The 14,892-nt window shown below is 37.8% G+C and overlaps 1 protein-coding gene across 1 annotated transcript in view; it reads right to left on the bottom strand.

Moving 5' to 3' along the window:
• Positions 1 to 14,892, bottom strand: part of chn2 (chimerin 2) — a 41,678-nt gene that overhangs the window by 8,044 nt on the left and 18,742 nt on the right. The window contains exons 5-7 of the mRNA XM_066683820.1: positions 14,390 to 14,503; positions 13,066 to 13,336; positions 1,789 to 1,875 (exon numbers count right to left, since the gene is read on the bottom strand). Coding sequence (XP_066539917.1) covers positions 1,789 to 1,875; positions 13,066 to 13,336; positions 14,390 to 14,503 — 472 coding nt within the window. The remainder of the gene's footprint in view (positions 1 to 1,788; positions 1,876 to 13,065; positions 13,337 to 14,389; positions 14,504 to 14,892) is intronic.

The following is a 14,892-nucleotide window of genomic DNA, read 5'->3' as shown; positions in this document are numbered from 1 at the left end:
AATCTGAGGCCAAACTGTAATCAGTAGCAAACATATAGAATCTCAGTGGACACTAGGCCACTAGGCAATTTAGTCTGTAAACAAAGATTACAGCAGTGCTCCCAGCAGGGGGGGATAACAGAGGGGAAGCCTGGGTGAAACCCCTGCTGTGACACAGGACCTATTTTTTTAACAGGCCACTTGAATTCTATAATCTAAAACAAATCATCTAGCATCTGTTGCCAATACAGAGAAAAGTCACATGTAAAAAATGTTCTCAAACAGGCCAAGCCCAGATGCAACACAGACCAGGAAAAGAGAACAGAATCGTACAATAGTGTTTATGAAAGTAGATCCTGTGATGATGACTGTAATGACATTCTACTTCATTATTGTGAAATGAACAACAGTGTGAGAACTGTATGAGGGAGTGTCTGGTTTAGGGCGTGTGATAATCTACGTCTGGAGAACAGCAAATGTGAAAAGAGGAGGCTTACAAGTGGCATGTCTGGCTACTTTAATTATCACAATACAAAATGACCGCAAATGACAGTCAGGATTCAGTAAACAGTGTCTTTTCCCTTTATGAGCTGGAGATTTCAACAGTACAAAACTTAGTGGATCCATAAATCCATACTGCTATAAAGTTTCACCAAAAATGCACTGTTAGTGTGGGAGCTATTAAGCTCAGGGATCAATCCTTACTCACCAATAGTGCTGTCAATTGATTAAAAGCTTTGTCAATTAAAACATCTAATACGCCATTATAGTTTACTGCTAGACACACAAATATAAAATATGGTATAATGTGCAATGGATTTGCAGAGCTTCTGCAGCAAAACATGAAGCACAATATACAGTACTATGTACAGAGACAATTATTCACTAGTTTTATTTTACATTAAATTTCAAATATCCCTATTACATGTACACGTATAATGAATTTTGAGTGTGTTCTTACAAATATGAACAAAAATGAATGTAATTGTATATATAGACATATTCAAAGGCAAGATTAATAATGAAAAATATATTCAGAAACACTATATATCATGGTTAAATGAAACAAGCTCTAGACATGAATGCTACAAAAATAATAATCTATCTCTTTTTGTGCAAACTGCTCAAGATAACATTATCATAGGCAATACCACTGACTGAGAAAATTTAAGAAACATCTTAAAGTTCTAAGGAACACATTTAGAAAGCAATTCTTCAAAGGAAAATTAAATGATTCTAAATCACTGTCAGTACAACTGGTTAAAAAATATGAAATTGGAATGTTCATGAAACCACAACTAGGTGCGCCATGCACAACGTCTCTCAGAGTAATGACAAGGAAGCTACCAAAAATGCACAGACATGCTCATTTAAAATTGAGCATTTAGCCAAATCTCTTATTTACAATGTATTCTAGTCAATAGAAATAGGACTCTGGTAATATTTGAGGAAAGAAGGGTTGTGCATATGATCTCTAGAAAAGCACAATCGCAGTAAAGTAGGTGGGAGCATCACAGTTTGAGGCTGCTTCTCTCTCTCTGTAAATAGCAATGGGTTGTTACACCAATGGGAAAAATTGACAGTCCCATATACACAGGCCAAATGCTCAAAATAAGTTCTAAAATTGAACTGCCAAACCCAATCACAGTGCTCTTAATTATTCTGTTTCATTCTTAAAGCACTGATTGCCATATAAAAACATATGTTATTAATCATTATACATCTTCTGCATGTCAATCTAATTTTTTGTACATGTCTTATTGTTATGAATATAAATTTGTTTTCCTTTGTAGCTTGCTCATGACTCACCTTAAAGTTATGGACTTTGTCGTAGTTGCAGAGTTTTTCAGGCCCATCCTTCAGTGCACTCCGTCTGCCTACTGGAGATGTGGATATCTGTGGACAAGTCAAAAGTTTTAGTGGCTTCCAAAGCAAAGTGCCCTTAGCCCCCAGCCTCACTCCTAGAGCCAGGGCCAGCAGTTCCTGTCGCTTACGATCCTGTCGCTTGGCTCTGAGAGGGGCCAGCTCACTCCCTGTGGGCCCCGGAAGACCCCCAGGGTCCTGAAAAGTTTGCATCTCCTTGGGGAGATGGGAGGAGGAGATGCAGAAAGTGAAAAATGAGATGGATGTGGCAGTAGCTGTTCAGCAGAGATGGCCTCTGTGGCTATGCTGCTTCTCCACAGAACCAACTGCAAGGGGCAAGACTAAGCAGGGGGAGCTGCCCCACTCTGTGTGGGGAGGGGAGGGAAAGCTGATGGGAAGGGGCTGCCTGAGGGCTGGAGTGTGCCTCACACAATGGGACTTATTTAACACTGCAAAAAACTGTCAGGGGCAGAGGGAGGGGACAAGAGAATTGTGTGGGACCGTGGTCTGTCTATAAACATGGAACACTGATTTATAAGTTGTCAATGTATTCATTTTATTCATAAATCAATATCAGATAAAATGTTAAAAAATATATAAATAAAATAAATAAATAAATAAATAAAAACAAATTATAGACTGGACTTCCCATGGCAAAATGGCTTTATGTATGACGTCTGTGGGAGCCTCGTGCAGTCACACTACTCTAGTTTTGTAGCACTTCCTGATAGAACTCAGTAAAAGCAACATGTTATAAAATCAGGAACAATGGACCATAGTATTATAATCATTACAAATGTAGTTTTGTAAGAAAACAATGTCCATATATATAAAATAAACTAAACTAAAACTAAAACTTAACGTTTATAGGTGAATAAAGGCAATATTCATTAATGATTATTATTGATAAAACATCCAAGGCCAGTACAGTGTTTTTTAAAATACTCTACAGAAAACTAATATCAGATATGAGAGAACGTGAAGAGGAGGGCTTGTCAGAGCAGTTTGGTATGGCCAAGTAGCTCTCAAAGGCGGGATCAAAAGAGTCCAGACATTCTGTGCAGGACAAGAAGTATGAGTGTTTGTAACAGCACTTCCACTGTAACAGCACTGTAGCTAAATTACTGTTTGATTATTCTGTATAATAATTACATGTTTATCAAATCATTACAGGCATTACTGCTTTTAATTTGGAGCACCCCACACTTGCTCATCATCCTTTACCCACATCCTCAATCCAAACGAGTCATCAGATTATGGCCATAATCTCACCTCACAGTGTAATCCCTTGATGGTTTAAACCCAAGTCCATCTTAGAGGGGGGCTTGATTTGTGAGTCATGGCCCACACACTGTGGGGGCAGCTGCCAAGGCCAGCAGCAATGTCTAAACCTCTGTCTAAACATCCTGCACAATTATAAATGACACTGTAGGTCTTCATGGTCTGCGACACTGTTTATGTGGTAATGATCAGATACAGTTTAGCAGAAAATCAGATTTAAGGCTGAGTGAGTTATCTCGGACCCAAAATCAATTACAATCGCGTGCATTTCTAATTTTGAGGGGAAGCTTTAAATAGCACTCCAGAATCTCTATGAAATGGCCCCACATGATAAAATAAGATCAAACCATTCATAATAGTGCCAACTGGAGCCCTTAATTTTAACCCTATTTCACTTAATGACTCATCAATGGTACAGTCAAAATCAACGGTGATTAAAGTTTCTTTGTGCTACGGTGAATGCTGTCCTCAAGTGAAAAGAGGCACTGTGCTACCTTAATAACTGTACACACTGTATTACTTTCCGAGCAAACTTTCATACACCATAGGGACAGAGCTCTTGTTTTAAGAGCCTATTTGTTAATCATTTTAATAGAATAAACACAAAATGTGACTGAAATCTCAACTATATTTATATGCACTTGCTTTCTGGTTTAAAATAAAAGTATGTCATACAAACAAAATACATATCTAGAGATTTTCAGCTTTGGCAGTTAATGCTCTTTACATACCAAATTAAAAGCGACAAGAGCATAGATAAAATCATGTTAATAGAGGGGAAGGATGGAAAAGCAGGAAAAAGCAGAAATAGCTGCTTTTCCCCTCAGAACTGATGGGTTAAGAGCACAAAGCTAAAGCAGTAGGTTTTGCTGCTGTCCCCGTCAGTACTCCAAGACCAGGCTATAGCCTGGGGGGCAGAACAGGTGAAGCCACTTTCAGTGAACCCAGTGGAGATCAGCAGAGTAGGATTACAGTCCACTGACATCAGCAGAACAGTCAGAGGAATGGTACAACACTGTATGAAATGTATGAGCAGAGGGTGGTACACAAACACTGAATTAGCATTATAAAGGAGAACCAATTAAAAACACATGCATTTTGCATGCATGAGTAGAGACATGAATATGTGATGCAGACAAATATTATATACAAACATTAAAATGCATGGAATTCTGAGATTGCCAAACATTCCTCTGACTGAATGAATGCTTCTCATATCAGTCAACATCTGATGCACATTGACACATTTATACACTCCAAAATAGTACAGAAATAATAATCAAGCATGGAAACCTTAATACAAATATTCTGGTGTGTTTCCTCTCTTACAATGATGCATAAATATTTGAGTGCTAAAACTGCCTCCTTGTGAAGAATTCCAGCCTTATAAATTTAAATGCAGCACTGCAACCTATACATAAATTAATTTCTAAATCATTAGTGATCAAAATATTTTGTTTGCTCAACATGTTTCTGAAATATTTGTGAGTATGTAAACACTGAATTAGAATTAGAGAAAGCAATATTTGTGAAAAACAAGTCTTTCTTTCTAACAAAATAATTTCTGCTTCATTGTGTGTGTGTGTGTGTGTGTGTGTGGACAGAGAGAGAGAGAGAGAGAGAGAGAGAGAGAGAGAGAGAGAGAGAGAGAGAGAGAGAGAGAGAGAGAAGAGAGCAAGACTTGTGCTTTTTGTCCTTAGGCAGATGGCTTCTTGTCTGATAAAGAAGGCCAAGAGAAGAAATAGCACAACAGAGACAGACAAAGCGGCCTGGTCTCTTTTCAGCATGCACTCTATTCTCCTCAGTCTTGACAGCTGAACATGCACAAAACCAGGGCACTATAGGAGAAAATAAAACTGCACAAGTGTTTTCTCTGTTGGTGCACATAGAGCATAAAACAGGGTACAGTACAGTGTCACTTAAAACTGCTGTATGCATTTATATACACTAAAAACATTGGTTGGAATTCAACAACTGCATTTAATCTCTTTTTAGGAATTCTGTAAGGATCTACTATTAATAAATTGTTCACTGTACACAGAAAAGACCTTTGTGAGATGGGCTGGAAATAAGAATTAGTCACTGAGTTACCTTTCTTATTAAAGGACAAAGACACAAAGATGACCCTGTATAAGAGTTAGAAGTCTTATCTACCGAATTCTAAATGGATGGTTTTCATTTTCTTGTGAATTAATTTATGGAGATTAGTTTAAAAAACACAACTAAAAACATTTCCAGAAAAGTTGGAAAAAAATTTAATTCTATAATTTGTCTATTCACTTGAGTTATATAACAGACAACAGGACAAAGAAAAGGTGTTCAGTGTTTTCAATGACAAATTAATACTTTTTGTTAAAAATAAACAAATGTAACAATTGATATCTGTAACACACAAAAAGAAAGCTGGGACATGGGCAATTTTCCCACTGGGTCACATCACTCTTTCTTTTGTAATAATTTTCTAGTTGAACTTTCTAATTGTTACAGAATTGTTACATATTCTTCCTGTAAACAAGACTTGAGCTTCTTGGTAGCCTGAGTTTTCACTAGTAAACAGATCTGGACTGCAGGCAGTGCAGTCAAGCATATGCACTCTGTTACGAAGCTACACTGCTGTTCTTTGGCAATATACATGGAGATCCTGAGAAAATATGTCATCTTAATGACAAATACCAATGTAAGCCACCTCATTAATGGCACTTTAACAGATATACAACTTTTTCACTAGTACAAGTCTGGATTGGCTGATGTCCGTTTTCCTCGAAAAGAAAGCAAAACCACAGAACACACTTTAGCTGTCTTTCATTTCATCACAGATGACTTGCCAGCATTCTTGAAAGTTAGAATATGGCTTCCTCTTCACATAATACAGTTTCAGATTTCATTTCTTGAGGCAGCAGCAGACTGTGTTAAGTGACAATGATTTTCCAAAGTACTTCCAAGACCATGTGGTTATATCCATCAGGGTAGCATGACAATTTCTCAAACAATGCTTTTTGATGGTCTTGATGGTCATGCACATTCAGCAGTGGCTTCTCCACTTGGCCTATAAGCACAGCAATTCCCCTGAATCTTTTCATGATACTATGATCTGTAAGATGGTGGAAGACCTACATACTGTGTAATTATACTGCATTGAGAAATACTGTTTTTAACTGAAAATACAAAATGGTGTATTGTCCTTACTGGCTGGATGCTTCTTTTTACACTCAATATCCTCAATGATACAATACAATACACTCAATGACCTCACCTGCTACCAGTTAAACTGATAATTCCTGAACATTTCAGAACTGTTATTTGTATGTTTTTTTCAGTCTGATTTCTGCCTCTGTCCGAACAGTTTTGGATGTGCTGCAGGCATCGGATTTCTTTTTGTATTTTGAAAAATAAAGTGAAGCTTTTCAGTGAATGTCAAGGGGATGAGGACATACTTTATTTATTTACACAAACAAAAGCAAACACTAAACACAATCTGAAAACAAACACAAGCAGGAACGGTGGAAATATGAACTAGAGCAAAACCTGAACAGGAACAAAAAGGGAACAGCCGTGAACCGGTGCATACATAAAGACACTCAAACAGAGAAACATATCTACACACGAGACCAGACAAGGAAGCACGGAAAACAAGGGACTATATATAAAAGTAGCACAGACTAGCAACACCTGGGCAAGAGAACAAGGGCAACAAAGGAGACACAGGTTACAAGGTGGGGCTAGGGTAGAGATAAGGAAGGACACAGGAACCAAAACAAAACAGAGCCATGTGCTAAAGAGCACATGACAAGAAAACACAAAAACAGAGTAGAAACAGGCGAAAAGCGTGACAGTAAAAACATTGAAATTGTTTTTTTTTTTTTTTTGGTACATTCATCAGACAAATAAAAGTTCAAGCGCTAAAATATCGTTTTAATTTTTTATTGAAGTTACCAAATGTTTCCTGAAATTGGGTTTGTAATACAAAAAGGACTGCACCAGGGCTAAATTAAAATATGTCATGTTGCGGGACAAAGTGTGGACAGGTAGAAAGTGTCTATGAATATCAGATGAAATGTATAATGAGTAATATAATAAAATAAACCAGTGCTAAAGTATGAAATCTGAGGCCACAGTGAAACCACTGAAATCTACCAATGAATGACAGAGAATTATTAAAATGTTATTATATATTTCAGTCAAACTCCTGAGTGGAACAGCATTCTAGGCTGTTCTATTGGGGGTGATCCCTCAGCTGTTGAAGTATGAGAATCCATCAGAACTCTCTTTACTCTCTGGGTAGGTGGGATGGCCCTAGCCATCAGTTCTAGCCATCATTCTCCAATATTGTGCTAAATCCCCTTTGTTCTGACAGTATATACATACAGCTAACAAACACAATTTCACACAAGTGTAATTAGATAAGATTCCTTGTTGTTTTCCTTATGATATCTCATCAAAACTTTTCTGTGGTCATTACCAATATTCAATATTCAAACACAGGCTCCATCTGTAAAGTGCCTCTGGGACTCAAAACTGAAAAATGTGTCTGTGCAACAGGCAACTGATTTGACAGAGTGCAACTATGCTGATTTTCCACCACATATTCATAACAATTCACAACCATTGCTTAGCATTGTATTGTCATGTGTAAAAGCACGTAGTCTATGTTTGTTTGTACTTTTATTTTCATAATGCAACGTGACAGATGACACACATGTGATTTATGTACCAGCAGTTATGTTACTGGAGGGAATGCCCACATTCTGGGAAGATGAAACACACAAACCCAACTCCAGATAAAAAATGTTATTAGTGCTACTCTGTAAAGAGACACTACAGCTGAGATACATGGCTGCTCAACTTTGTTAATTCTGTTTGGAGCCTGAACAGGCTAAAAAGAGGGTGATCATATATTCTGCACCATGTAGCTTTCTCTCTGTACATTTGAAAGCTGAATTTTCAAGCACATTTCCATTACTTACACTATATAAAATTATACCACCTACAGGAGATTTTATAACCTCACATTACATCACAACCTCTAAATCCACAGGCATATGGAGCTTGTCCAACGTTACTGTTATAACAGCTTCACTCTTTAAAAAGTCTTTCAATAAGGTTTTAGAATTAGAGCCCATTATTCCTGAGCATTTGTGAGGTCAGACACTGAGGTTCTAGAGAGGTTCTAGCTCATAATCACCATTTTAGATCATCCCAAAGGTGTCTAACTGGGTTGAGATCATTCATGTTCATTCATGTTCTTCAATGCCAAACTCAACTAACCCTGCCTTTATGGACCTTGCTTTGTGCACTGGGGCACATTCATGCTAGAACAGAAAAGTGCCTTCCCTAAAGTGTCCCTACAAAATTGGAAGCAATTTTAATTCTTAAGTATTAAGTATTAATGCTTAAGCATTAAGATTTCCCTTCACTGTAAGTAAGGGGAATTGGATAAGCAGTTACAGACAATGAATGAATGAATGAATGAATGAATGTAAGTAAGGGGTCTAAGTCAATCCATGAAAAACGTCCCCATAACATTATCCCTCCTCCACCAAACTTTAAAGTTGGCACAATGCAGACAGGCACATCATATTTTCCTGACTTTCACCAAAGAATGTTTCCAATGCTCCATATTCCAGTGATGGCATGCTTTACACCACTCCAATCAACGCTTGGCATTGTACTTGTTGATGTAAGGCTTGCATGTAGCAGCTCGGCCTAGAAACCCTTGCTATGAAGCTCGTGAGGCTCGTTTTTGAGTCAGCAGAGCATTAGTAACCCTCAGCATGCGCCAACCCCACTCTGTAACTGTGTGGCTGAGTTTCTGTGGTTCCTAAGCTCTTCTACTTTTCAATTATACCATACACAGTTGATCATGGAATGTCTAGGTAGGAAGATATTTCATGACTGACTTGTTGCAATAGTGGCGTCCAGGTACAGTATCATGTGTAAATTCAGCGAGCTCTCTACACCCGTATCAATGGGAATGAATGAAACATCTCAGCACCTTTGTCCAGAAAGTGTAGTTTAACACATAAAGGAGATAACACAACATTGTTGTACATTGGCAGACATATTTATCCTAAAATTCTAATCACTGTTCTTAAATTAGTGGTTAGTTTCTGTTTTGGGCCTCTTTATACATAGGATGTAGGACAGAGGAGTAATGTTTTATGCATCAGGCTGAAGGAAATGTTCAGAAACTGAGATCAAAGTGTTCTGGGAACATCAATCCTACAGATCAGCCCGCAGCAACAGGCAGTGAAATATTATTTGCATTTCTCATAGCCTAGAGGTTGCAACAAAGCTGAATCACATTACTGCATGCATGCCATGAGTTACTAACACTATTGCATAAAACGGAGGTGCTGTTTAACTTTTGTGATGATAAATATATATATAAGGTTTTCAACTGTGAGTTTAAAAGTTTAATTTTGTATCACATTGTTGTTGTTTTTTTTTTTTGTTTGTTTTGTTTTTTTAATAAACATGTCCAGTAGGTGTTGGGTTTGTTTTATTTGGAGCATTTGGATGGTGTTCTGAAGCAGTTCACAACTGATATGAATACCTTATGGTTATGAATACAGTTGTCTTAACCCTTGAGAGGAAAATTTATTTAGTCAGTTCAGAACTTAATCTTTCACCACTACTACTATTTATTTATTTATTTTAGTTAAAAAACTAAACTCTTTCCATCTGCAATAAAATAACATGTGGTTTAAATATCTATTAACATTCTGTTTTTTAAAGGCTAACAATTGTCTTGTGGCAACACACTGCGCTAAACCCACAATCCCTTAAAAACATGCTGTTGGTTTGGTCGCTTCTTGCCCCCTAGTGGTGAGTAGCTGGACAAAGTGATAATAATTAGTTAAAACTGACAGAGTGCATAGCCACCAAATCCCTAAACTATTCACACTTCATTAGCCATTTTAAATTCACCATCATCAGAAAATTCTTTCAGATAAGTTTACCTCAGTAAAACTCATTTACAGTGTATCACAACACTGCTATAACCAAGAGAGGACCACATGAAACCAAGTGCATCATACAGTTAACATTACTTTTGGCATTTCATTAAAAAAAATATTTTTCTAGCTTATCATTTTTCTTGAATGAGGTTGAGGTTATAATGCACAACGTAGACTGTGTGAGGCTGATGGTGAAGTGGGCTCAGACTCATCTGTCAGAGAATCAGACACTGTGTCTGAGAGATGAGAGACTGAATTGGACAGAGTATATGAGAGATGAGAGAGGCAACGGCACATTTGCCACCATTATCTTCCATCAGAGCCACTCAGGCGAACAGGAACACCCTGCTCCTGGGACACTCCATCACACTCTGTCACGGAATTGTCCAAACTCTCAGATCCATTCCTTTTTAACATTTATCTCATGCTGCTGAAGGACAAATATTTGTCAAAACGTGTCTTTTCATGATGACTCGAATAAAGCTTAATACATCACAATCCTTGAAAGATTTTTTTGACAAGAATGAAAAAAGTGTCCAATGAGCATTATGATTATATATTTATTAAAATTAAATAAAAATTAATATGTCAACATTAGTAATATATATATATATATATATAAAGTGGGAAATTGGTATTGGTTAAATTAAAATTAAGTTAAAATTAATCATTCATTCATTCATTATCTTTAAGCGCTTATCCGGTTCAGGGTCACGGTGGGTCCAGAACCTACCTGGAATCATTGGGCGCAAGCCGGGAATATACCCTGGAGGGGGCGCCAGTCCTACACAGGGCAACACAAACACACTCACACATTCACTCACACGTACGGACACTTCTGAGTCGCCATTCCACCTACCAACGTGTGTTTTTGGACTGTGGGAGGTAACCGGAGCACCCAGAGAAAAACCCATGCAGACATGGTGAGTACACACCAACTCCTCACAGACACCCAGAGCGGGAATCAATCCCACAACCTCCAAGTCCCTGGAGCTGTGTGACTGCGACACTACCTGCTGCGCCACCATGCCGCCCTCTATGTACTTAATTACAGTTAATTATTTTTGTCTTATTTGATGAAATCTAGCCTAAATAAAGATAAAGAGCAAGGCACAATGTTATGGATAATGTATAAAAATATAAGCTTGTTATGTTCAAAAATCAGCTTGAAAATGAAATCATGAGAGTGTAGGGAAGCAATAAAATAAGAAATAAACGAACGTATTTTCAATTTTTCAGCACTGCTGTCCAGTGAGAGTAAATGTTGCAACTCTGCTGCAACTGTAGTCCCTCGCTCTCATAAAACTATATTACATTTTAGTTTTGACGGAAATGAAAGCTTTTTGCTTTGCTGTTGCTTTTGTTGGTATGGGGGTTGCTGATTTACCCATAACTCTCCCATGAGCACTGTCCTGCACCATCTGCTGAAGGCATTCTTTAGTGTAAATGTTACTGATATTATATGTACTGCTGACATCAGCAGCGTGTTTTGCTTGTAAATTACCTTTCAGATTCAATGTACTTCAGTCATAAACCAAGTCATGGCATTGTAGAAGCCAGATATAACTATTACCTAGAGAGCCACAAAAGGAACTTGCCATTTAATGGCTGTTTCTGAAAGAGAGTATTGTACTGTTGTTATATCAAGAGTGTTAACCTTTGTGTCTCAGCTTGGGATTCATGATGGAACTATGGATAGATCAAACTAAACAAAAACATTTAACCATCTTAAAATGAGTACTATTCCTGTGGTACAATGTGACACATTGTAGAGTGAAATTAGATGTGTTCTGTTAGTTACACCATCTAATGCAACTGCATTGTTTGAAAAACAAATGTCGCAATAGCTTAAACCAAGATTTGTCAGTTCATTGTCACAAAACATTTCCAGATTCAACCCACATCAGCACATGCAGCATCATTCATCACACTCACAGTTTCAGGCCTCCCACCTCCAGTCTCATTAGTAGGCTGTACCATGGCTAAGATACAGTCATCTATGTGAGCTATACTTCAAAGATTATTGGAAGTGAACTATTATTTCTGCCATTCACCAAGAGTGCATGAAGAAAGATGGCATAGTCCACCCAGCCCTCCTTGCATCATGGAGAAGGCCCAAGGCCATTAAATTAAAAAAGCACCTCAGGTCTTCAGTCCTTCTGTCAGTTATTGATAGCTGACTGATCTCTTTCGATGCATGGGTGGGTGGTCCATATGGAATGTTTACTGTTCTTGCACTCGTCTGTGTTTAACACACCATGCCACATTCTAAATAACTATTTGGGTAAGACAAAACATCTTTAATCTTGAAAAGTTCTACTTCTACCTTAAACTTTGGTTTAAGGGTGAATTCAATTTCACTCCTTTGCCTAGTGGTAGGGTGTCTCATTACTTGTTGGGACCAACCAAAGAACCAAAGAAAGCCACAAAAGGCAGTATTTTCTCTTAAAAAAACTATGATAAACATTGTATTATTGTATTATGCATGAATGTAATTTCAATATATTATAACCCTTCATAACAAGCTTGTTACATAGTTAGCTAGTAAATTTCCAGTTCCACTTTAAATGGTGAAGCAATGTCATTCTAGCGCCTGTGGCTTAAGGCGGAATGGGAAGTTTCAAACAAAAAGCCACCAAGTAAAGCCACCAAATTCAGCTTTTGTTTGTTGTGGGTTATAGTCGATTTGATAGAAAATTTGTTGAACTCATTTGAAGGTGTATGGTGTCTTAAATTTAACTCCTTTAAAATCAATGGAACAAAGAAAAACATTTCTTAGGGAAATATTTTAACCCATACACCTTGTACCTCAGTTCCACATTCAAAAACAAAGGGTAGGGGTAAAATTAAGAAATTGGATTCACCCTAAGTATACTGACACCATCAAATTTTACTGCAAACCCAGAAGTATCATGAACTAAATTAAATCATTACAGAGTCCATTAGAATCTCAAAGTACCTGTTCGAGCAACTGGTTAGTACTCACCTTGTCATCCTGCTGGAAAGTGACTCTCTTTGGTTCGGACCGTGCCCGGCTGAGGCGATTAGTGATCTTATCCCTCAGTAAAGACGTGTAGCCCAGGTGTTGGTAGATCGGGTTAGTGGTCATCTTGGCAATATATTCGGCCGCTTTGGTCTCAATGTAGAGAGTGATGAGGCCATCTGTGACCAGGTCATGCACTGACTCAAAGCGCTTTTCACCCACAAAGTGCTTTCCATCGTAAAAGAGTCTGTAGTTCAGTGTCTGACCCCCAAACCTGTGAGATCAATACTATTACTGTAAAAGTTTTCTTGTCCAGGTTTAAAACTCTTAGTGATCTCTAGAAGAATTTGAGCCCCTGAATAATTTTACTTTACACAATTTTCCACTTACAGTCAATGTACAAGACATAGTCACCCAAGGCCTTTTCAGTAAATATGTACAAAGGTTTCTCTAAAATACATTATATGGTTAAATATTTGTGGACACTCAGTTGACCATTGCTTTTTTCAGAAAATTAATAGCCATTTTGTCCAAGGAGTTTGTCTCACCTTTGATGTAACTCTTTGATTGTCTCTATTATATTAGAGAGGCATTATCAGTAGGTGCTAGTACATGTCTGAGAATTTGATTTTATTCGGCCACATAAACATCAGTGAGGTCAAATAATCATGTTGAATGGCAATTTCTGAATAACAAATGTCACTCCCATTAATCCCTAATGTATTGGATGTTGCTCAAAGTTGACAGTTTTTAGGCATAATTTAAGCTTATGCGCAGCGGCTCCAGAGGCTGCTGTTCTTTGGAGACTATGCATGCTGTGAGTGCACAGTTTAAGACATTAGGCAGTGACACTAGACAGTTTTTACCTTAAAATTTCAGCTGTAAAATCATTAAGATGCTCCACTGAACTATATTAGGGAGAATGGAGCCTCTGTTGTTGCTACAACTGGCTCAGCACTGAAGAAACAACACTATGTAACTATTAGAGGACAAGAGGCCACTTCTCCCTTGATTTCAGGACTTGCCTTAAAAGTGAATTACATTCTGTAACTGTAGTGGGATCCAGAAGCAAAAATACCAAATTTTACCTAGTGTTGCTTTAAATTAGCAGAATTACCCTATAAATATTGTATTCAAACTTTTGGACATATGGTGTATATTCAATATAATTTTTAAAATATTTAAGTTTTATTTAAGTTTTTATATAAATATTTAAGGTCAGTGAAAAGATCTGGAATCAATATTTGTATATAAAGATCGTTTGTAATATGAATATGTGTGTGTGTGTGTGTGCATACACATGAGTATGTGTTGTGCATGTGTGTACCTCAAGGCAAGTGTGCAAGTTCCAGGCTGCCGCTGGCTTTCTCTGATGAGGTAAGCCCCCTCTGCTCCTGCCAGAAGCTCATCGGCCTGTTCTCTAGAGATCAGCCCATGGAACCTAGACCAGGAGCACATGCACTACTGAGACCAGTACACATACACAATCTCATTTCCTTACACACTCAGATAGACATGCTCCTGAAATACAGACTCAAGGACATGCACACCCTACATCACATACTTGATAAATCGCATGCATTGTCTTTCTCTTCCCGACTCTCACTGCCTCCTTCATTTATATTCCTTATAATTAACGCCCACACCCGACAGCACAGCACCTCTCTTTACCGGAGTGTAAAGAACATATGGCCGCATGGTCCGATGATGCGACTATAAAATCCATCATCAAAATGCCAGGGGTACTTGTGGACACCCTTATGCTCGGATATGGTGTTTGTTATGGATAAACTGTGACAGGCACAGAAATCCAATAAATGAACACCACTC

This window comes from Hoplias malabaricus, chromosome 10 (assembly GCF_029633855.1).
Source record: "Hoplias malabaricus isolate fHopMal1 chromosome 10, fHopMal1.hap1, whole genome shotgun sequence".
In the NCBI taxonomy this organism is placed as follows: Eukaryota; Metazoa; Chordata; class Actinopteri; order Characiformes; family Erythrinidae; genus Hoplias; species Hoplias malabaricus.
This window is presented reverse-complemented; position numbering and strand designations above follow the sequence as displayed.